Here is a 25,232-nt window from a genome sequence, read left to right as displayed (position 1 = left end):
AGCACTTTAGGAGGCCGAGGCGGGCGGATCACGAGTTCAGGAGATTGAGACCATCCTGGCTAACACGGTGAAACCCCGTTTCTACTAAAAATACAAAAAAAACAAAATTAGCTGGGCGTGGTGGCGGGCACCTGTAGTCCCAGCTACTAGGGAGGCTGAGGCAGGAGAATGGTGTGAACCTGGGAGGTGGAGCTTGCAGTGAGCCGAGATCGTGCCACTGCATTCCAGCCTGGGCGACAGAGTGAGCCTCCATCTCAAAAAAAAAAAAAAAAAAAAAAAAAAAAAGAGTGTAATTGGATTGTTTGTAACTCAAAGGATAAATGCTTCCTGGGATGGATATCCCATTCCCCATGATGTGCTTATTTCACATTGCATGTCTGTATCAGTGTGCCCTATAAATATATACACCTACTATGTACCCACAAAAATTTAAAACATAATTTTTTTTTGAGATGGAGTCTTGCTCTGTCACCCAGGTTGGAGTGCAGTGTCAGAATCTTGACTCACTGCAACCTCCACCTCCAGGGTTCAAGCAATTATCTGCCTTAGCTTCCCGAGTAGCTGGGATTACAGGTGCCTGCCACCATACCTGGTTAATTTTTGTATTTTTAGTAGAGACGGGGTTTCACCATCTTGGCCAGGCTGGTCTTGAACTCCTGACCTCATGATCCACCCGCCTTGGCCTCCCAAAGTGCTGGGATTACAGGTGTGAGCCACTGCGCCCAACCAATTTTTTTTTTTTAATAAAAACTAAAAACATAAAGTAGCAGTTCTCCCAGCATCTCCAACTCATATCACTCCCCTATAACATCCCCTCTTTAGCAGTTATCACCTTTGTAATTTGCTCTTTTAAAATGCTTATTGCCTCTATTCCCTGCTAGGATGTTAACTCTATGAAGTTAGGGATTTGGGGACTGTTTTGTTGCACCAAACATCAAGTACCAAGAACAGTGCCTGATGGTCAATTCATCAAGTATATATAAGTTCTGCATCTCTTTGTTATTTCATGCATTACTTATACCAAATTAATTTTATTATAGCAGTCATGCCATGCAGAGATGCCTGCAGAGTCTTTTGGGGAAATCATTAATATTTTAAGAAAATGACTCTGATGTGTGTATTTTGCTGCCCTCTACATTGTATAATAAAGATACTAGAAATAAAGCAGTTGATTACTCCATATATGTAAGAAGCAGAAATCACTGCGGTATATCAGCATGAACAAGTAAATGAACAAACAGTAAACAAATAAAATAATTTCTGATACAAAGGAAGGCTATGAAGAAAACTGAAGCCTGGTGAAGAGCTCTAGTGTTGGGATAGACCAGGGAAGAAGGACCTCTGAAGAAGAGACATTTGAGCAGGTAAGTGACTCGGTAGAGTGACCCATGGAGCCAGGGGCAGCAGTAAATGTCAAGGCCATGGAGCGCCTGCCTCCCAGTTCATCCCATCACTAGGTGGCATCTCTGGGCTGGAGCCAAATGTTTTCTTGCCCCATTAAAGGGAGAGATGCCACTTTTCTCCATACAGATTTTTTCTTTTTATCATTCAGATATTTATCTGTATTAGTCAGGGTTCTCTAGAGGGACAGAACTAGTAGGTGAGATATATATATATATACACATATATATATGTGTGTGTGTATATATATATGAGTTTATTAAGTAGTATTAACTCACACAATCACAAGGTCCCACAATAGGCTGTCTGCAAGCTGAGGAGCAAGGAAGCCAGTCCGAGTCCCAAAGTTGAAGAACTTGGAGTCTGATGTTCGAGGGCAGGAAGCATCCAGCAGGGGAGAAAGATACAGACAAGGAAGCTAAACCAGTCTAGCCTCTTCACGTTTTTCTGCCTGCTTTATATCCTGGCTGTGCTGGCAGCTCATTAGATGGTGCCCACCCAGATTAAGGGTGGGTCGGCCTTCTCCAGCCCACTGACTCAAATGTTAATCTCCTTTTGCAACACCCTCACAGATACACCCAGGATCAATACTTTGCATCCTTCAATCCAATCAAGTTGACACTCAATATTAACTATCACATTATATAACATATTAGTTTTCCCAATTAATTTAAATATTTAGTTACTTTTAATTATCGAATTAGCTATGATCGTGCCACTGCATCCCAGCCTGAGCAACAGAGTGAGACTCAGTCTCTAAAATGAATGAGTGAATGAATGAATATATGCACCTACCACCCAAAAGAAAAGGTACAGACTTGATGATAACCTCTACCTATCCATGGAGTCCCCCAATTCGTTGCCTTGCCCCCACCCTCAACTGAGGTAAATATCATCCTGAATCCCAAGTTCATCGTTTTTAAATTTCTTTTTAATGTAATTTTATTGCAACTACACAAAATCCTAAATAGTTCATATCCTTTATATTAGTAGCTTTTTTTTTTTTTTTAAGAGACAGGGTCTTGCTCTGTCACCCAGGTTGGAGTGCAGTGGCACTATCATAGTTCACTGCAGCCTTGAACTCCTCAAGAGGCTCAAGGGATCCTCCCACCTCAGCCTCCTGAGTAGCTGTGATTACAGGCACACACCACCACACCTGGCTAATTTTTAAAATTTTTGTAGGGACGGGGATCTCACTTTATTGCCCATGCTGGTCTTGAACTCCTGGCTTCAAGAGATCATCCCACCTTGGCCTCCCAAAGTGCTGGGATTACAGGCATGAGCCACTGTGCCCAGCCTATATTAGTAGCTTTTAAGTTTATAAAAGTGTGTTAAGCTTTATATAATCTTTTGGGATTATAGTTCCTCCCCCTTAATATTCATTCATATTGTTGGGTGTTGTTCTAGTTCATTCATTATGACTCCTGTTGATGAGCATCATTTTTGTTTCCAGGTTTTCCTGTTGTGAACAGGATGCCATGCTGGTATGGTTTGAATATTTGTCCCCTACAAAACTCATGTTGAAATTTAATCCCCAATGTAGCCGTATTGAGAGGTGGGGCCTTCAAGAGGTGACTGAGTGTTGAGGTCTCTGCCCTGCCCTCATGAATGGATTAATCCATTAATGAGTTAGTGGACTAATGGGTTATCATGGGAGTGGAACTAGTGACTTTATAAGAAAAGGAAGAGAGGCCGGATGCAGTGGCTCACACCTGTAATCCCAGCACTTTGGGAGACTGAGGTGGGCAGATCACAAGATCAGGAGTTCAAGACCAGCCTGACCAACATGGTGAAACCCCGTCTCTACTAAAAATACAAAAATTAGCCAGGCATGGTGGCACATGCCTATAATCCCAAGTACTCAGGAGGCTCAGGCAGAAGAATCGCTTGAACCTGGGAGGCAGAGGTTGCAGCCAGCCAAGATTGCACCACTGGACTCCAGCCTGGGCGACAGAGAAAGAATCCGTCTCAAAAAAAAAAAAAAAAGAAGAGGAAGAGAGACCTTAGCTAGCATGCTCAGCCCCTTCCCTGTGCTACCTTGGGACTCTGCAGACTCCCTACCAGAAAGAAGGCCCTCACCAGTTACAGCCCTTCAATCTTAGACTTCTCAGCCTCCAGAACTGTAAGAAAAAATTCCTTTTCTTTAGAAATTACCCAGTTTCAGGTATTCTGTTGTAAGCAACAGAAAACAGACTAAGAAACATACATATCTTAGGTTTCTTGTGCAAGTGTTTCTCTTGGCTACATTCATGAGAGTGGACTTACTGGATTGTAAGGCATGTATATATTCACTGTAGGAGAAAGTGCAAAAATATTTTCTAAAGTGGTTGCACTGATTTACATTCCTTCAACAGGGCAAAAAGATCCTGTTGGCCCACATACTCTCCAACTCTTGGTATTATCAGACTTTTACGTTTTTGCAATTTGAATGGGTATAAAATGTCATTTTATCAGATCTTGATTTGTATTTCCCTAATCACAAATAACTTTGAACATCTCTTTATATGTTTGCTGGTTCTATATTTCCTTCTTCTCTGAAGTGGTCTAACAGAACTTTTTTTTGGTACCATTATGACATCCAAGAACACTAACAGTGATTCTTGGCACTCTATTAGAAGTGCATGCATGCCAAATATGCTTCCACTGATTCCATTTCTTCTTTCATTTATTCATTCAACAAACATTTGCCCAGACCAGGGATGCAAGGGCAGAATGACAAGCTGGAATAATCAAAGTTCAACTGCTATGGTTCGAATGTTTGTCTCCTCTGAAACTCATATTGAAATTGTCATTGTAACAGTATTAGGAGGTGGGGCCTTTAAAAAGTGAATAGGCCGTGGAGGCTCCATTCTCATAAACTGATTAATGCTGTCACTGAGGGAGAGGGTTAGTCGCCTGAAGAGTGGGTTGTTATAAAGTGAGCCCAGTCCTTTGTGCTTTCTCTTTGTTCATACACTTGCTTGTCCTCTTGTCCTCTGCCATGGAATAATGCAGCAATAAGGCCCTCACCAGATGCTGGCACGACGTTGGACTTCCCAATCTCCAGAACTATGAGCCAAATAAGCTTCTTTTCTTTATAAATTACCCAATTCTGTTATAGTAGCAGAAAATGGACAAAGATACCAACTCTCTAAGAAAATAAAAATGAAATTGGACTATAAAAATCTGCCTTGCTATTCATCAGGATGGAAGAACAGACACATATAAAGCCAAATGCAAAATTCACAAGAAACATTTCTTTTAAGGACATGCTGCAGTTGTAATGCCATAAAGAACCCCTACTTTAAATGCCTATTGCTTTCTTAGTCAATGAGAAACTTTGTTCTCTACAATCATAGACTATCAGAAACTTTGCTGTTTGAAATGATATCAGTAAGAGTGAAACATCTGACTCATGGGAGATTCTAAGTCACTACCAGACAGAGAAGCAAGATTCAATTTTCAACCCAGGTGCAAAGCTTTAGGCAAGAGTTATCGGGGGACACAAAATTCTACATCTAAATTGTTCCCAAGGAAACAGCACTCTGGGTTCACTTCACAGTTGAGACCTATCAATGACCCTTTATATACAGCCCTGCTTTGCTTTGAACCCACTAAAACACTGCTTCATTTAAATTTCATCTGAACTCCACTATTCCTCAAAATCCCATAAGAAATCTATCTTTTCCTTTGCTTACTGAGCTGCCCATGGTGCCCCTGGTGTGCAGTCTCCCTTATTGATTGCTGGATCTGTCAGACTACAAATTAGTTTGAGACTAACTGGACTAGGACACCTCTAACCTTCAAGATTGTTAAACCGAGGACCAGAGGGGATAAGACTGGACTGAGAGCCCCTAGCAAGTCCACACTTCAGCCTACACCAGGTCCTCTCAAAATATTTTTTTCACCTGAGGATTCAGAAAGGCTTTCAGGAGGGCACACAGGCTTCTAGCTGTCAGGAGGATTCTCTGGAGGAGGAGATATTTGAACTTGGTTTTGAAGGATGAATAGGCATTCTTAGGTGAAGGGCTGCACGACTTCTTCCCCTTCTGCTCCAGTGACATCTCCCAGAGGGCAGTGGCATCTCCAGAATTTACACATTGGAGGTGGTATGGGGCAGCAAACTGGTTGAAGGGTATAAGCAGAGCCTTGTATTAAAGCTACATTTCAAAAGGAAGGGCACCATGACCGCATGTATTTTACTTCATGAGGAAATAAAAATAATAAAGTTTCCTAAATATTTTTATTGACATATTGTATTGGACTAGGGATACATTAAAAATTATTAGTATTGATACATAGTCCCTTTTTAGTTGGGGTAGATGGAGTGGGAGATAAGGTAGATTGCTGGAGCATTCAAACCCCGCATCCAAGCCCCACAGGCACAGCAGGAGGGGAACCCAGCACTCAGTTCTCCCCTTTTCCCACCTCATGGCATATCCTAGGAGGGCTTGCACAGCCCTGATTTCTCCTCCTCCTTCCCTTGTGGTATGTCCTAGGAAAAGCCTGTAACCAGCCTGACGTCTCCCCGCTTCTCATCCTGTGGTATCTGCCAGGAGATAGCCGCAGCCGCCTGATTCTTTCCAAGAGGCCCTTCAGTGTCTCGGAACGGTATGACACAGATTCGTAGACTACAGATCCAAAGACCCCTCCTCCAGTTAGCCCGCCCAGAGAAACGTCCCCACCCTTGCTCCCCGCCACCAGCGGGACAGCTCCACCTGAGTTTAGAGCAGACAGCCTGCTCTGTGAGTTTAGAGGTGTCCTCATCCTCAATACGGAATGGACACTCCTCCAACATGGTGTACCCCATGGGGAAGCGCGACGTGGGCGCGGCCATGTTCCCCACCTGACCACGCCGCCGAGGGTCACCCAACGTCCCAAAGCACCACTTCCGTAACTTCTCCATGTTGACTCCTGGCTAACAGCAGCTTCAAAGGTGGTTTTGCGCACGCGCGGACCCCCCTCCGTTTCCCTCACTCATGCGAAGTCCCAAACCCAGAAAAAGGGCGGTGCTAGGGGTAGTGACCGGAAGCGGCTGCGGTTCTCGCCGGTTCTCAGCCGGGGTTTGATAGTTGTCAGGAGGATTCGACGTTCAGTGCCCAGGGATGTGGAGGTGATGGGGGGCCGGGGAGGGTGAGTGCTGGGCGATTCTGTGTGGTCAGTGATGGAATCGTTTATCTAACTTGAGTTAGATGATTCGCTCATCATTTTGCAGGCTTTTCTCTTTTCTAATATCACCGTTAAGGTCTTAAAGTTCATTCTAAGCCCCATTGGGTTTGGAGCATTATGTTTTTTAAGAGTGTTAACTTGTATTCATTTGTCTTTTACCCAGGAGTTATTCAAAAGTGGAGTTTCAGTGTGCAAAACTTTATCGTTGTAATGGATTTCTAACCTTAGTTTTCTGTGTTAGAAAAATATCTACGTGAAGCTCATTCCTTGAAATATAAGGAGACTTATGGCCTAGTCGTGGTGAATTTTTAGAAACGTTCTGTATATAACTTGAAAATAATATTTAATTATTTAGTCGTCAGTTGTGTCATAGAAAATCTAATCTATCCTTTTTTGTCTGCTTCTTCTATTACTTTGAGGAGAGAGAAATTCTCCACTGTGATGGTGATTTGTCTGTGTCTCCTTACTGCTGTCTGTGATCCACTGTGAGTTACTTTTATATAAAGTATGAGACTTAGGTCGAGGTGAATTAATTTGCTTATGGATGTCCAGACTCAAGCACCATTTGTTGAAAAGACTATCTTTCCTCCATTGACTTGTCTTTCACAATTGTCAAAAATAAGTTGGCCATACTTGTGTGTAGGCTCTTTCTGGGTTTGCTATTCAGTTCATTGTCTGTGTCTATCCCTGTGCCAGTACTACCATGCTGTCTTGAATTGGATAGAGTGATTCCTCTCACTTTATTCTTTTTCAAAATTGTTTTAATGCCTGTGGTTCCCTTGCCTTTCCTATATGCATTTTAGAAAATCTTGTCTCTATCTACAAAGCATCTTGCTTGGATTTTGATAGGAATTACATTAAACCGGTATACCAACTCGGGAAGAAGTTAAGTCTTAACTGTGTCAAGTGTTCTAATCCATGTACATAGTATGTCTCTCTATTTATTTAGATCTTTTAAAATTTCTGTAAATGGTGTATTATAATTCTCATCACCCAAGTTCTATACATCTTATTAAATTTATACCTAAGATTTATTTTTTTTTGCAGTGGTTGTAAATGGTGTTATCTTTCAAATTGCTGCTTATATATAGGAATACAATTGAGTTTTGTCTGTTGGTCTTGTATCCTGCGATCTTGCTGAGCTCACTTATTAGGTTTTACTTCTTTTTTGGTAGATTCCTTGGGTTTTCTGCATGAGCAGTCATGTCATATACAAACAGGGATAGTTTTATTTCTTTCTTTGCAATCTCTATACCTCTGCTTTTCTTCCCTTACACTGGCAAGAAGTTCCAGTACTATGCTGAATAAGAGTGGTGAGAGTGGACATCTTTGCTTTGTTTTCAGCCTTAGGGGGAAAATATTCAACCTTTTACCACTAAGTATGATTTTAGCTGTAGGGCTTTCTTTTTTTGGACCCTCTTTTTTGAGCTGAGGAAGTTCCCCTCTATTCTAAATTTCAAAAGTAGTTTTTATCATGAATGGGTGTTGAATTTCATCAGCACTGTATGAATTTTTATGATCTTGTGATTTTTTTTTTCTTTTTTAGCTTGTCAGTATGGAGGGTTACGCTGATTGATTTTTGAATATTGAACTAGTCTTACATTCCTGGAATAAACCCTACTTGGTTGTGATGTATAATTCTTTGGATATATTGAAGGAATTGATTAGCTAATGCTTTTTTGAGGATTTTTGCATCTAAGTTCATGGGAAATATTTGTCTATAGTTTTCTTTTTTATACTATCTTCATCTGGTTTTATTTTTTATTTTTGAGACAGGCTCTCACTCTGTTCCTCAGGCTGGAGTGCAGTGGTGTGATCATGGCTCACTGCAACCTTGACTTCCCAGCCTCAAGTGATCCTTCTGCCTCAGCCCCCTGAGTAGCTGGGACTGCAGGCACATGCCACCACACCCAGCTAATTTTATTATTTTTTGTAAATGGGGTCTCACTATGTTGCCCAGGCTGGTCTTTTTTTTTTTTTTTTTTGAGACGGAGTCTCGCTCTAGCCCAGGCTGGAGTACAGTGGCCGGATCTCAGCTCACTGCAAGCTCCGCCTTCTGGGTTTACGCCATTCTCCTGCCTCAGCCTCCCGAGTAGCTGGGACTACAGGCGCCTGCCACCTCGCCCGGCTAGTTTTTTGTATTTTTTAGTAGAGACGGGGTTTCACCGTGTTAGCCAGGATGGTCTCGATCTCCTAACCTCGTGATCCACCCGTCTCGGCCTCCCAAAGTGCTGGGATTACAGGTGTTAGCCACTGCTCTTGGCCTTGTCTGGTTTTAGTATTAGTATTAGGGTAATACTGGCCTCATTGAATGAGTTGGGGACTATTTTCTCCTCTTCTATTTTCTGGAAGAGATTGTGTAGAATAAGTACTAATTTTTATTTAAATGTTTAAATATTTGGTAGACTTCTCCGGTGAAGCCATCTGGGCCTGGAAACTTCCATTTGGAAGCTTTTTGATCATGGCTTCAATGTCTGAAATAGTTATGTAACTATTCAGATTATCTATTTAATATCGTTTTAGACTATCTACAGGTTAAGCATCCCTAATTCAAAAATCTGAAATTCAAAATGCTTCAAAATCCAAAACTTTCTGAGTGCCGACATAATGCCACAAGCAAAATTTCACACCTGATTTTGTGACAGGTCACAGTCAAAATGCAGTGAAAACTTTGTTTCATGCACAAAGTTATAAGGGAACATAGTGTACATGAAACATAAATGAATTATGTGTGTATACTTGAGTCCCGTTCTACAAGATACTTTGTTATGTATATGCATATATTCCAAAATTTAAAAAAAATCTGAAATCTGAAACACTTCTGTTCCCGAGCATTTTGGATAAGAGACAGTCAACCTGCATTTAATAGTGGGTTAATTGTGGTACTTTGAGTTTTACAAGGAATTGGACTGTTTCATCCAAGTTGTTGAATTTATGTGCACAAAATTGTTGTGGTATTCCCTTACTATCCTTTTAATGCAAGCTTGTCCAGCCCGCGGTCTGTGGGCCACATGTGGCTCAGGGCAGTTTGGAATGCAGTCCAACACAAATTTGTAAACTTTCTTAAAATATTATTGAGAGGTTTTTTTTTGCAATTTTTTTTTAAGCTCATCAGCTGTCGTTAGTGTTACTGTATATTATGTGTGGTGAAAGACAATTCTTCTTCTTCCAGTGGGGCCCAGGGAAGCCAAAAGATTAGATACCCCTGTTTTAATGGCTGTGGGATCTGTAGTTACATCTCTGTGTTTCATTTCTAATATTGGTAATTTGTGTCTTCGTGTCTTCTCTCTCTCTCTCTCTTTTTTTTTTTTTTTCACAGAGACAAGTGAACATTTATTTTTGTGCCTTTCTTCCTATGTGTATTCCAAGTCTTTTTCAAAACAAGGCTGCAGAAATCTTCAGATTCAATTATGTCCCTGGGCTTGGTCGACTGCTGTAGGAGTCTTAGGAAGCCTTATACAAATGCTAGAGTTACTCATTAACCAACATTAAACCCTAGGATAGAAGATGCAGCAAAGCAGGACTCCTTCCTCCGTGTAATGTGCTGATTTCAGATGAGGCGGCAGTCAATGTAGAAAATGCTGGAATTTTCCTTGGAACTGGACTGTGATGAGAGGTGCTTGCCATGAACATAAGCTACTGTCTTTTCTTTTCTTTTTTTTTTTTTGAGACGGAGTTTTGCTGTTGTTGCCCAGGCTGGAGTGTAATGGTACAATCTTGGCTCACCGCAACCTCCGCCTCCCAGGCAGGTTCAAGCAATTCTCCTGCCTCAGCCTCCCAAGTAGCTGGGATTATAGGCATGCGCCACCATGCCCGGCTAATTTTTGTATTTTTAGTAGAGACGGGGTTTCTCCATGTTGATCAGTCTGGTCTCGAACTCCCGACCTCAGGTGATCCGCCTGCCTTGGCCTCCCAAAGTGCTGGGATTACAGGCATGAGCTACTGTCTTTTCTTTGACCCTTCCTTTCCAGTTTTTGAAGATAAAGCAGGAAAGAAACTTCTCTGAAGATACTTGATAAAAATTCCCCCCTCCCCAAAATAAAAACACATGCTTCTACTTCACTGATACAAATTTACTGCAGTTTGACACCTGGGTCTAGTTCAGCTGGCAGCTGAGCTGATTTATGTGTTCACCCCGATAGCCAGGTGTGCCCATCTCCTTGAGGAAGCCCACTCTATCTTTGGTAGCATGATGGGCCACTGAGAGGTGGAAAGGGCTCAAGAACCATGAGATCTGGAAATGCTTCCCTGGGCAGGCAATTTCATGAATGAGGTCTTCCAAGCAAATAACACCAAACTTCCCCAGGTGCTCCTCAATCACTGTGTTGTCTGTCAGAGGGATGATCTTATTCTTGACCTTGGCTTGTCCACGTTTAAAAATGAGTTCCCGAACAGACTTCAGATTTGGAAATGCCCAGGTCACGTAAGTTTCCACTGTATGCAACATTTTTAGGTTCTGGGAGGTAACTTTTACAAAGACACCACTAAAAATTTTCTTTAGGCGAAGTCTTGCAATGGTTCTCTGCACCAATAAACTTATGCCATCAATCCTTTCGATGCGTACAGCAAAAGCCAAGGATTGTTTATCTGGCAATTCCAAGGCATGAGGTTTCACTTCTAGTCGTCTGAGACACACCTTGTCACCTTTCTGCCTCCAGGAGTCATGTAGGAATGATTCCAGTCACTTAAACCTGAGCCCTTTTCCTTTTCTCTGCTCCTTCTTTGCCAAAAGTGCCTGCTTTGCCTGGGTGGCTTTGAGGGCTTGATAAGCCTTCCTCTTTTTCAGGAGATTTTCTGGAACCAAAGGGATTTTTCTTTGCTCTTGCTCTACCATCTTTCTAGTCGTGTCTTCTCTTTTTTAATCTTTGTCAATCTTGCTGGAGGATTACAAGTTTTATTGTTCTTTTCAAGAGACCAACTGTTGGATTTATTTTTTTCTATTGTTTTTCTGTTTTCAATTTCATTGATTTCTGCTCTTTTTTTTTTTTTTTTTTTTTTTTTTTTTTTGGAGACGGAGTCTCGCTCTGTCGCCCAGGCTGGAGTGCAGTGGCCGGATCTCAGCTCACTGCAAGCTCTACCTCCCGGGTTTACTCCATTCTCCTGCCTCAGCCCCCCGAGTAGCTGGGACTACAGGCATCCGCCACCATGCCCAGCTAGTTTTTTGTATTTTTTTTGGTAGAGACGGGGTTTCACCGGGTTAGCCAGGATGGTCTCGATCTCCTGACCTCGTGATTCGCCCGTCTCGGCCTCCCAAAGTGCTGGGATTACAGGCTTGAGCCACCGCGCCCGGCCTGATTTCTGCTCTTGTATTTATTACTTCCTTCTGCTTAGTTTGAGTTTTCTCTTCTTTTTCTAGTTTCTTGAGGTGGGAGCTTAGATTATTGATTTAAGACCTTTCCTCTTTTCTCATATAAACATTTAGTGCTATAATGTTCCCTCTCAACAGTGCTTTATCTGTACCCCACAAATTTTGATGTTACATTTTTCATTTTCATTCATCATGTTTTAATTTCCCTTGGGACTTCATCTTTGATCCATGGATCATATAGAAATATATTATTTAATTTTAAAGTATCTGGAGATTTTCCTGTTATCTTTCTGTTATTGATTGATAGTTCTATGCTGTTATAATCAGAGAACATACTCTGTATGACTTCAATTTGTGGAGGTGTTTTCTGACCCCCGGTATGGTCTATTTGCAGAATGTTCAACAGGTGATTGAAAGGAATGTGCATTCCATTAGTGTTTGGCTGGGGAAGGCTGGGTATCTTCAAAAAGGTTTTCTGTTCAGTGAAGTCACCTTTTTCCTGGTCCTTTAACAGGAATGGCTTTTCTTGGAGCCATATTTTTTTTTTTGGCGGGGGGAAGCTGTTCCAGTTGATGGTTCTGAGTTGTAAGTTTCTCCAGTACCTTTTGATGATATATGGGAGGATAAAGGAAAACCCAGGGAACTCAACCACTGTGCTGTTCAAGTCCTGAGGTCTGTAAGCTGTCCTCCTTACCTTTCTACCTTTCAGAGTCTTCCGATTTGTGTTTCTTGTGTCACTTAATTTTTTTTCTGGTCTCTTCTACATGTACTAGTCTCTTCTTTCTTTTCTATTTTTTTGCTTTGTTTTGTTTTTTGATAGAGTCTCACTCTGTCACCCAGGCTGGAGTGCAGTTTGTGCGATCTCAACTCACTGCAACCTCTGCCTCCTGGGTTCAAGCGATTCTCCTGCCTCAGCCTCCCAAGTAGCTGAAATTACAGGTGCGTGCCACCATTCCCGGCTAATTTTTGTACTTTTAGTAGAGATGACGTTTCACCATGTTGGCTAAGCTGGTCTTGAACTCCTGGCCTCAACTGATATCAGCCAGCCTTGGCTTCCCAAAGTTCTAGGATTACAGGTGTGAGCCACCGCACCTGGTCTCTTTTCTTTTCTTATATTAACTTTATTAATTTGCATTTTACTAGGGAAGCACTTGTTTTATGGCAGTATTAAAATGCATTGCTATACAGTTTGCATAATGTTCTGCAATAACTGCTTTAAACACCTTCCTATCTGGGAAAGATTTTCCTCTCATTTCAAATACATGTATATGCGTATGTGTGTGTGTGGTTTCTATAGTTTCAAGGCTCTTCCATGTTGTAGTAGGTATCCATACTTCTTTTTTTTTTGGAGACGGAGTCTCGCTCTGTCGCCCAGGCTGGAGTGCAGTGGCCGGATCTCAGCTCACTGCAAGCTCTGCCTCCCGGGTCCACGCCATTCTCCTGCCTCAGCCTCCAGAGTAGCTGGGACCACAGGCGCCTGCCACCTCGCCCGGCTAATTTTTTGTATTTTTTAGTAGAGACGGGGTTTCACCGTGTTAGCCAGGATGGTCTCGATCTCCTGACCTCGTGATCCGCCTGTCTCGGCCTCCCAAAGTGCTGGGATTACAGGCTTGAGCCACCGCGCCCGGCTGGTATCCATACTTCTTTATTACCAAATAATAATATTCTATTGTATATATATATGGCAAATTTTGTTTATCCATTCATCAGTTGATGGATATTTAGATTATTTCTGCCTTTTGGCTATTATGAGTAATGCTGCTGTGACTATTTGTGTGTAAGTTTTGGAATGGACATATGTTTTCATTTATCTTGCACAGACATGGTCTCCTAATCAAATGGAAGATTTGGGTTTTGATTTATATTTTCCTAATGACTGATGATGATAATTATCTTATGTTATTCCTATATCTATCTACACACACACACACACACATACACACGTACACATTCTTGACTCCTTTATCTGATTTGCTAGAGAGTTTTTTAAATGACATCGGTCATTTCCATTTGTTTATTTATTTTTTTGAGACAGGGTCTCACTCTGTCATCCAGGCTGGAGTGCAGTGGTGCAATTGGGGCTCATTGCAGCCTCGACTTCCCAGGCTCAAGCAATCCTTCTACCTCAGTCTTCCTGAATAGCTGGAACTCCAGGTGCACACAACCATGCCTGGCTAATTTTTCTTTTTTTTTTTGTAGAGATGAGGTTTCACCATGTTGCCCAGGTTGGGCTCAAACTCCTGGGCTCAAGCGATCCTCCCACGTTGGCCTCCCAAAGTGCTGAGATTATAGGCATGAGCCACTGCGCCCGGCTACATTGGTCATTTCATTTCTTTTTTTTCTTTAAGCCTCCTATATTTATTTGATTTAGTTAAGGTTTTATTTTTATTAATTACTTCCTGGTTTTGGTTTTTGTTTTGCTTAATTTTGTTTTTTCTAATTCTAATGTTTTAGGTTGAATATATAGCTCATTTTGGGGTTGTATTTATTTTTAATTAAAAACAACGCTATTTAAAGCAGTAAATTTCACTCCAAATACAATGCTGTATTCCGTAACTTCTGGTAAAATTTGTATAGCTTCTGTATTGATTTCCCACTTTGATCCTGGGTTATTTAGGAAAACGTTTCTTTTCTTCCCCTTTTAAAAAATAAGATTTATTTAGGTATATTCCAATACCATAAAATTCACCCACTTAAAGTATGCAGCTCAGTGGTTTTTAGTATATTAACAGAGTTGTGCAGCCATCACCACAATCTAATTTTAGGACCTTTTCAACACCCCCAAAAGAAATCCTGTCCTTATTAGTAGACATTCACCATTCATGCCAGCCACCTCATACTCTCAGCCCTAGGCAACCACTATTCTATTTCTGTCTCTGTGGATTTGCCTATTCTGGATATTTCACATGAATGGAATCACAAATATGTGGTCTTTTGTGACTGGCTTCTTTCACTGAGGGTAGAGTTTTCAGGGTTCATCCATGTTGTAGTATTAGTACTTCTTTTGTATTACCAAATGTTATAATATTCCATTGTGTATATATGCCAAATTTTGTTTATCCATTCATCAATTGACATCAAACATTTGGATTGTTTCTACTTTTTGGCTGCTATAAATAATGCTGCTGTGAATATTTGTATACAAGTTTTGGAATGGACATGGGTTTTTAAAAATTTCTCTTGCATAGATACCTATGAGTGGAATTTCTGGGTTATATGGTGACTTTATGGTTGATATTTTGAGAAACTGCCAAAATGTTTTTTCAGAATGAGTGTACCATTTTACAATCCAACCAGCAATGTTTGAGAGCCCCAATTTATTCACAGCTCACCAACACTTGTTATTGTCTTTTCTTCTTATGTTAGCCATTTTAGTGGATGTGACATGGTTTCCTAATACATGAAAGATTTTGGTTTTGATTTGCATTTTCCTAATGACTGATGTTGTTGAACATCTTATGTTACGATCAGAGAATGTAAGCCTGTCAATTCCCAATATTAAAACATTTATCAGATTTTTTGGTGGCCAAGTTATTTGAAGGAATTTTGTAAAAGTTCCATTATTATAAGAGAAGAAAGTATATTTTTCCTCTTGTTTTGATATAACATCCTTTTTATGTTTTTAAAATTTAACTTGTTCATGCCTTTTATTTTATTTTACTCTTTATTTATTTTGCTTTCACTTTTCCTCTTCATCCCATTCTTACTTCTGTTGTCTTAAGTTCCTCTTCTTTTTAAGTAGATATTTTTCATTTCTTAACAAGAATGACTAAATCTACAGTGCCTCTAATAATTGATCAGAATAAAATTGTACCTCAACTTGGACACAGAGACACTAGTTCCCTCAATGAGGAAACAGTTTTACCTCTGGATATTTTTGAGTTAATTAAAAAACTTTAGTTCCAGGCTATTAATATTTTTCTTATAGCGTGTCTCTTCTGTCTCAAGAAATTTTACTTAACTTTTTTATTCTGAACTCAGGGTCATATTTTCACCATCTGTTAAACAGAACCACATTTATTTTGAACCTACCAGGGAAAAGGTATCATGTGATATAACCTTGACAACGTGAACTTTGGAGCCTGGTAGACTGGGTTTGACTTAACACCACTAAACCTCTAATTCTGTATGCATAAAATGAAATAATAATGATTTTAACAACACATAGATGAAAGATTTGTTGTGCAAATTACCTGGTTCTGCACATTACATGCTTCCTTATAACACTACTTGCTAACATGTATTAATTGTTTACCTGGGGCCAGTTCAGTGCTAAGTACCATTGAAACATAATCTCATCTAATTTTCATAGCCACTTGAGATAAATATTTCAAATTCATTTTGAAAAATAAACCTGAAGAAGCTTTTTCATGTTCTCATAGCTAAAGGTTGGCAGAGCTAGAATTTAAACCTTTATTAATTTTAGTCCAAATCTCATGCTCTTGCTCATATTCTATTTTAATTGATAAGCAGAATATGTGTTTCTTGGACTTTATCTACCTCACAGTATCCAGTGCAGTGAACTGTACTTTGGTTCCCCCAGGAGATGTCTGTGTAGTGAGTGCTGTCTGCCTCTGATCATATGGACACTGTCTTTCCAGGGTTCTTGGAGTCTCTGCAGAGTCCCTGGGCCAGATCTCATAGTGAAGGCTGCAGGATCTTCCTTCTGACCCCAGCAGTCCCCGTTGAGTCCACTGATTCCACTGGAATTATAGAGTTATCAGCAAGGAAGCCCCAGGGCTGACGTCCAAGTCCGTCGGGAACATGCCAGCTAATGAGGACGCTCCCCAGCCAGGGGAACATGGCAGTGCCTGTGAGGTGAGGAGGAGGAAGAGGTGCCCAGGGGTTGGAATTCATCCAGAGCCCTGAAGGAAAGATACTATCTCATAGTTTTCATTTCTAGTACTTTTTTTTTACCAGGCAGGAAAATTTCCTCCACCCCCATTTGTATTGGTCATTTATTTCCCTTTTGTGAATTTCCTTCTCCTGTCCGTTGCTGATTTATTTATCTTAGCTTATGGATTTTAAAAGAGGCTTTTGAAAATACTCAGGTTAATAGCCCTTTATCATTCTTGCATATTTTTATGAATATTTGTCGCCACTTGGTAATTTGCAATTAGCTCTTAGTTTCATTTAATCAAATAGTTCTCTAAGTCTTGTTTAAAAAAAAAAAAAAAAAAAAAAAAAAAACCTCTTCCATGCTTTGCTTTCTGCCAGATTCCAGCTCCCCAGAAGCAAGCACCTTTACTCTTTTTAATAGTTTTAAAGAATGTTTTGGTGTTATCTATTGGCTTTCCACTATGGAAGATAGAGATTGAGCTTTTCTTTTCTTTTTTTTTTTTTTTTTTTTTTTGAGATGGAGTCTCGCTCTGTGGCCCAGGCTGGAGTGCAGTGGTCGGATCTTAGCTCACCGCAAGCTCCACCTCCCGGGTTTACGCCATTCTCCTCCTCAGCCTCCCGAGTAGCTGGGACTATAGGCGCCTGCCACCACGCCCGGCTAGTTTTTTGTATTTTTTTAGTAGAGATGGGATTTCACCGTGTTAGCCAGGATGGTCTCGATCTCCTGACCTCGTGATCCGCCCGTCTCGGCCTCCCAAAGTGCTGGGATTACAGGCTTGAGCCACCGCGCCCGGCGAGATTGAGCTTTTCTTTACTCCCCCACTCACATACCCGTTTCCTAACCCCACCTCCCTAAGATAGGTATATCATTGGTTTGGTGAGATTCATGGTCGGTGTTGATCATTGAATCCCATGGTATCCATGCTGTGATGACTATTTCTGCACAACTTTTTTCTTTTCCTTGGAATTAACAATTTTCTGTCTCAGTCATTTGTTTGCATTACTATATACATATCAATCATTCAACTCCAAATTCTTCCCTGGTGTTTAGATCTCCTTTCTATATATTCAAACACATTAGGTGATAATCACAGTGATAATAATTAAAAGCAGTCATACAACATTTACTGCATGCCAAGCACTGTTACATGTACTCTACGTGTGTTCACCCATCTTCACAACAACCTCATGAAGTAGGTGCCATTGTTATTATTATCTTTAGAGACAGAGTCTCACTCTGTTGCCCAGGCTGAAGTGCAGTGGCACAATCATAGCTCACTGCCACCTCGAACTCCTGAGCTCAAGTGATCCTCCTACCTCAGCCTCCCAAGTAGCTGGGACTACAGGTCCGAGCCACCATGCCCAGTAAGTGCCATTATTATCCCCATGTCACAGAGGGGAAAACTGGGGCATAGGAGAAAACTGGGGCGCAGAGAAAAACCATTTGGCCCAGGTTTACACAGTAAATAGCCAGTAATAGGTGGGGCTGCTCTCACTTCTGGGCATCATTGTCTTCTCTTTGAAGAAATCTCTCCTGGAGCTTGACTTGCTAAAGTCTGGACTGGTGACTTTCTCAGTTTGATACAGAGCTGTTACCTTGGTGTCTTCTCTTTACCATCTCCCAGGAAATCCCCTTGACTTCTCTCTTGAGTCAGATCTGTTTCCTGGAGCTTATGTCTTCCTCTTTCTTGGCTTGCCCCTTCATTTTGTGGGGAGCACATCCTGCAGTATATCCTTGAAAATGGATGCCCGACAGGTACATTTTATGAAACTTTGCATGTCTGAAAATGTCATGCAGAAATATATTTACTGAATACATATAACTGTATAAATTTATGTGTAGAAATATAAATATGAATGCCATGGAAATATACCTATTTGATCCTGACACTAAACTTGTCTTTTTGGCTGAGAATATAATTATAGATTGGAAGTAATTTTTTTTTTTTTTTTTTTGAGATGGAGTCTCACCCTGTTGCCCAGGCTGGAGTGCAGTGGTGTAATCTCGGCTCACTGCAACCTCCGTCTCCTGGGTTCACACCATTCTCCTGCCTCAGCCTCCCGAGTAGCTGGGACTACAGGCACCCACTACCACACCCGGCTATTTTTTTTGTATTTTTAGTGGAGACAGGGTTTCATCGTGTTAGCCAGGATGGTCTCGATCTCCTGAACTTGTGATCTGCCCACCTCAGCCTCCCAAAGTGCTGGGATTACAGGAGTGAGCCACCGTGCCCAGCCTAGAAATCATTTTTATGCCCTATTTGAAAGCCCGTCCAAAGTCTTCCTAGGCCTTTTCTACTCACACGCACATTTTCTCTGCTTTTCTAAAACTCTTTTTATTTGGTTTTCGATGCTGCTTTGTAAAAATTATTTGCTTTACTGATATCCATTTCTATCTCTTTTGCTCTCCCTTTAGTAGTATTTTTTAAAAAACTTTATCTTCCAAACCTTCTTTTCTATCTCTTATTAATGCTGTTATATTTTTTAAGTAGCTCTTTTTGTCTTCAGAATATTCCCATGCTATTTTTGTTTTATGGATGCAGCATCGTATCATTCTAAAGATATTAGTAGTAGTTTTTTAAAAAACGTAATTTTTTGAATAGTAATATAGAAAAATGACTCAAAAAATTAAAGACATATAAAAAGCTATACAGGTTAAGTATCCCTAATCCAAAAATACAAAATCCAAAATGCTCCAAAATCCAAAACGTTTTGAGGACTGACATGACATTCAAAGGAAATGCCCATTTGGATTTTGGATTTTCAGATTAGGGATGCCCAACCTAAGTATAATGCAGATATTCTAAAATCTGAAAAAAATCCAAAATCCCAAACACTTCTAATCCCAAGCATTTTGGATAAGGGCTACTCAAGCTCTATGGTCTAAATTCTCTTATCCATCTTTCTCCTGTCTGCTCAGCTCTCTCTAATACATATAACCAGGTTAGTTAGTTTTTCTTTGTATGATTAGGGTTTCTTTATGCAAATAACAGCAGCTGAGAACACATTCTTTTCTCCTTTTTGTCACAGAAGGTAGCCAATTAAAGAATTTTTTTTTTTTTTTTTTTGAGACGGAGTCTTGCTCTGTCGCCCAGGCTGGAGTGCAGTGGCCAGATCTCAGCTCACTGCAAGCTCCGCCTCCCGGGTTTACGCCATTCTCCTGCCTCAGCCTCCCGAGTAGCTGGGACTACAGGTGCCCGCCACCTTGCCCGGCTAGTTTTTTTGTATTTTTTTTAGTAGAGATGGGGTTTCACCGTGTTAACCAGGATGGTCTCAATCTCCTGACCTCGTGATCCGCCCATCTCGGCTTCCCAAAGTGCTGGGATTACAGGCTTGAGCCACCACGCCCGGCCAAAGAAATTTTTATCAATTTTTGTTAATTTAAAATATTTCAGTGAAATATAATATGAATTATAAGCAATGCTGCTAGGAACATTCTTCATCATGTCTCCGTGCACATGTGTACACCCTCTCTTAAATACATACAGGGGCGTGAAGTTAATGGATCATAGTTACACTTAAAAACGTCTTTATTGTGAAATATTACATACCTACAGAAAAGCACACAGAACAGACATGTATGGCCGAGTGAGTTATCCTTCCATAGGCCTAGAAAGAGTCCATAGTTAGCATTCCACAATCCCTCTACTCCCAGAGCTAACTACTACCCTGACTTTTATGATAATCACTTCCCCAAAGAAAATCACAGCTGGGCGCGGTGGCTCACACCTGTAATCCCAGCACTTCAGGAGGCTGAGGTGGGTGGATCACCTGAGGTCAGTCAGGAGTTCAAGACTAGCCTGTCCAACATGGTGAAACCCTGTCTGTACTAAAAATACAAATATTAGCCGGGCATGGTGGCAGGCGCCTGTAATCTCAGCTACTTGGGAGGCTGAGGCAGGAGAATTGTTTGAACCCAGGAGGCAGAGGTTGCAGTGAGCTAAGATTGCGCCATTGCACTCCAGTCTAGGTGAAAAAAGTGAGACTCTGTCTCAAAAAAAAAAAAAAAAAAAAAAAAGAAGAAAATCGCAATCCACAGAGTGGGAGAAGATATAAACAACAGAGGACTTATACCCAGAATATATAAAGAACAACAAAACAACAAGAAAAAGCAGAATACCCACTAGTCAGAGGCCTTCTTGAACAGATATGTAACAGATGGAGATATTCAGATGGCTATTAGACACGTGAGACAGTGCTCAATCTCATTTTTCATCAGGGAAATGCAAATTTAAACCACGATGTAATACAACTACCCCTTACCACCACCACCAGAATGGCTATAATTTAGAACAGTGACAATGACAAGTGTTAGTGAGGAGGAGGAGCACTGCTGATGAGAATGTAAATCGGTACAATCTCTGGGGACCTTTTAGCCTTATTCATCCATGCATATGTAGACCATATGAGGAAACAGTTCTAGGAAAACACCCACCAGAAATCCTTGGCTGATGCACCAGGACCCATGTATAAATGCTCACTGTAGCATTACTTGTAATAGCCAGAAGCTGGAAATAATGCAAATGCCCATCAATAATAGAGTGGGGCCAGGTGTGACAGCTCATACTCATAATCCCAACACTTTGAGAGGCTGAGGCAGGAAGATCATTAGAGGCCAGGAGTTCAAGACCAGCCTGGGCAACATAGTGAGACCCCATCTCTACAAAAAAAAAAAAAGAAAGAAAGAAAAATTTAAAAAAATAGAGTGAATAAATGAATTGAACATAATGTTGAGTGAAAGAAGGTAGACACCAAAGAATTTATTGTGTTTCAATTTATATGAAGTTTTAAGACAGGAAAAGCAAAAGCATATAGTATAGAGGGGTACATTTGTAGGTGATAAAACTTGAAAGCAAAGTGAGGAAGTGCTCACCATCTGAGGCAGAATAGTGGCTTTCTTGACCAGGGGCGTTGCAGGGAGGGAGGGAAAGAGGCATGAGAAAGGCTTCCGGCCAAGGAGCTGGCCATGTTCTATTTTCAGATTGTGGTGATAATTAGGTTGGTATTTGCTTTGAATGATTAGTTAAGGTGAATATTTGTTTCATATGTTTTTCTACATGAATATTATGCTTAATAATAATAATCTTTTGAAAAGAAAAAATGTACGCTCCAATTTTGACCCCAGTAGCCCATATATTCTTTCCCAAGGCAGATACAGATAGTCTGTCCATACAAACACACACAATAAACTGAAATATTAGCATACAAAATTTCCAGCACTTGCTTTTCTCCCTTAACAATAAAGCTTGGTGATTATTCAGTGTCACTACATGTAATGAGTTACCTCATTGCTTTACAAGGCTACGTCTTATTGTATTATATGAATATATCAAAATATGCTAACCAGTTTTATATTAATAGACATTTAAAGGGTTTCTAATCTTTTGCAATTGTACACAACACTGCAATGAATATCCTTATACAAATCTTAGCACAAGAGAGAGTATGTTTAAAGAGAAATTTCTCCAAGTAGAATTCCCAGGACAGATGATATATACATTTTTACTCTTTTCATTTTGTTTTGTTTACACATTTTTATTCTTAATAGATATGGAAAAATTGCCTGCCTTGTGGGTTGTGTCAGTTGTATGAGTGTCTGTTTTCACCATACCCAAGCAACACAGTGTCTTGTCATATTCGTTTTTTCTTTTTGGCCAGTCTGGTAGGTTACAACACAGTATCTCAGTATAGATTTAATTTACATTTCTCTTATGGCCAAGGTTGAATATATGTGACTGTGTTTAAAGAGCCATTTATATGATTTTTTTCTGAGACATTTTAAAATTTCCTTTTCCCATTTTTTTCTATTAGGTTGCTGCTATTTATGGAAGGATGTTACATGTGTCCCAGTTATTTTTCCCAACTTCCCATTTGTCTTTTAAATGAAAATGTTAGTGTTTTCCCTGTGCATTGAGTTTATGAATCTTTTCTGTTCTCCAAGTTTTGTATCATAACTAGAAACGCCTTCCTCATTGTTCCCCATTGCTCAGCGGTATTTGGGGCAAAAAAAAAACTCTTGTATTTTCTATTTAATACTTAATTGTTTTTATTTTTTACTTTTACAGCTGCGACTAGCTGGATTCTCTTTGCTATTGTTGTAAAGCCTTAACCAGGGATCTATCTTAATTTTTCTTCAAGATGCCTACACATTTGTCCCAACACCATTTATTGAATAATCTATATTCCCCCCCCAACATGCAATACTACATTAGCATATACAGGCATACCTTGGAGATATTGCAGGTTCGATTCCAGACCACTGCAATAAAGCGAGTATCTCAGTAAAGAGTCATACAAATTTTGTGGCTTCCCACATAAAAGTTATGTTTATAGTATGCTATAGTCTATTAAGTGTACAATAGCATTATGTCTAAAAACAGTGTATATACTTTAATTTAAAAATACTACTACAAAATGCTAACAATCACGTGAGCCTTTGGTGGGTCATAATCTTTTTGCTGGTGAAAGGTCTTGCCTTGATGCTGATGACTGCTGACCGATCAGGGTGGTGGTTGCTGAGCATTGGGGTGGCTATAGCAATTTAAAAAAATAAGACAACAATGAAGTTTGCCACATCAATCAACACTTTCCTTCCTGAAAGATTTCTCTGTAGTATACAACACTGTTTGACAGCATTTTATCCACAGTAGAAATCCTTTCAAAATTGGAGTCAGTCCTCTCAAACCCTGCCCCTGCTTTCTTTCAGTTTATGTAATATTCTAAATCACTTGCTGTCATTTCAACACTGTCCACAGCGTCTTCACTAGGAGTAGATTCTGTCTCAAGAAATCATGTTCTTTTCTTATCCATAAGAAAAAATTCCTCATCCATTAAAGTTGTATCATGAAATGGCAGCAGTTCAGTCACATCTTCAGGCTTCACTTCTAGTTCTCTCGCTATTTCCACCATCTTTGTAGCTATTTCCTCTAGTAACGTCTTGAATCCCTGAAAGTCATCCATGAGGGTTAGAATCAAGTCTTTCCAGACTTCTGTTATTGCTGATATTTTAACCTCCTCCCATGAATCGTGAGTGTTCTTAATGGCTTCTGGAATGATGAACTGTTTACAGGAGGTTTTCAATTTACTTTGCCCACATTCATCCAAGGAATCACCATCTATGGCAGCTATAGTCTTACAAAACGTATTTCTTAAATAACACTTGAAAGTTGAAATTACTCTTTGATCTATGGGCTCCAGAATCATGTTGTGTTAACAGGCATGAAAACAACATGAATCTCCTTGTACATCTCCATCAGAGCTCTTTGGTGACCAGGTGCATTGTCAGTGAGCAGTGATATTTTGTAAAAAATCTTTTTTGTCTAGCAATAGGTGTTAAGAGTGATCTTAAAATATTCAGTAAGCTATGCTGTAAACAGATGTGTTATCATCCAGGCTTTGTTGTTCCGTAATTCTTTTTTTTTTTTTTTTTTGAGATGGAGTCTCGCTATGTTGCCAGGCTGGAGTGCAGTGGCGTGATCTTGGCTTACTGCAACTTTGCCTCTGCCTCCTGGGTTCAAGCGATTCTCCTGCCTCAGCCTCCCAAGTAGCTGGGACTACAGGCACACGCCACCATGCCCAGCTAATTTTTGTATTTTTAGTAGAAACAGGGTTTCACCATGTTGGCCAGGATGGTCTCAATCTCTTGACCTCGTGATCCGCCCGCCTCGGCCCCCCAAAGTGCCGGGATTATAGGCGTGAACCACCGCCCGCCTCGGCCCCCCAAAGTGCTGGGATTACAGGTGTGAGCCACTGCGCCCGGCCAATTTGGCATAATTCTTAAGGATCTTAGGATTTACAGAATGGTAAATGAGCATTGGCTTCACCATTTTTGTTGTTGTTTGTTTGTTTGAGACAGGGTCTCACTCTGTCAGTCAGGCTGGAGTGCAGTGATGTTATCATAGCTCACTGTAACCTTGAGCTCCTGGGCTCAAGGAATCCTGCCTTAGCCTCCTGGAGTAAGCTGGGACTACAAGCATGTGCCACCATGCCTGGCTAATTTAATTTTTTTTTTTTTTTTTTTTTAGAGATGGGGTCTTGCTGTGTTGCCAGGACTGATCTCAAACTCCTGACCTCAAGCAGTCCTCCCACCTCAACCTCCCAAAGTGCCGGGATTACTGGTGTGAGCCACCATGGCTGGCTGGCTTCAACTTAAAGTCACCAGCTACATTAGTCCCTAACAAGAGAGTCAGCCTGTCCTTTGAAGGTTTGAAGCCAGGCATTTACTTCTCTTCTGTAGTTGTGAAAGTCCTAGCTGGCATGTTCTTCCAATATAAGGCTGTTTAATCTGCACTGAAAATCTGTTGTTTAGTGTAGCCACTTTCATCAATTATTTTAGCTAGCTCTTCTGGATAACTTGCTGCGTACAGCTTCTATGTTAGCACTCGAGCACTTGCTACTTCACCTTGTGCTTTTTATGTTATGGAGATGGTTTCTTTCCTTAAGCCTCAGGAACCAACCTCTGCTAGCTTCAAACTTTGCTTCAGCAGCTTCCTCACCTCTCTCAACCTTCGCAGAATTGAAGAGTTCAGGCCTTGTG

At 40.6% G+C, this 25,232-nt stretch overlaps 1 protein-coding gene and 2 pseudogenes across 5 annotated transcripts in view; 1 reads left to right on the top strand and 2 right to left on the bottom strand.

Moving 5' to 3' along the window:
• Positions 1-3,385: 3,385 nt before the first annotated feature.
• Positions 3,386-6,386, bottom strand: LOC101023278 (annotated as a pseudogene).
• Positions 6,387-6,407: 21 nt separating this feature from the next.
• ZNF81 (zinc finger protein 81) overlaps positions 6,408-25,232 on the top strand; it is a 95,749-nt gene continuing 76,924 nt past the window's right edge. Inside the window, exons 1-2 of one of the 5 annotated variants that reach the window (XM_003917646.4) lie at positions 6,408-6,493; positions 16,459-16,675. In XM_003917646.4, coding sequence (XP_003917695.1) covers positions 16,622-16,675 — 54 coding nt within the window. In that variant the 5' untranslated portion in view covers positions 6,408-6,493; positions 16,459-16,621. Of the gene's footprint in view, positions 6,494-8,892; positions 10,166-11,749; positions 12,530-12,677; positions 12,797-14,239; positions 16,676-25,232 lie in introns of those variants that run through there. The other 4 variants (XM_021932576.2, XM_031660943.1, XM_009197499.4 and 1 more) reach the window with 4 other exon arrangements.
• Positions 10,646-11,383, bottom strand: LOC101023981 (annotated as a pseudogene).

Source organism: Papio anubis, chromosome X (assembly GCF_008728515.1).
Source record: "Papio anubis isolate 15944 chromosome X, Panubis1.0, whole genome shotgun sequence".
Lineage (NCBI taxonomy): Eukaryota > Metazoa > Chordata > Mammalia > Primates > Cercopithecidae > Papio > Papio anubis.
The sequence above is the reverse complement of the archived record's forward strand: the minus strand, read 5'-3'. Positions and strand labels throughout refer to the sequence as shown.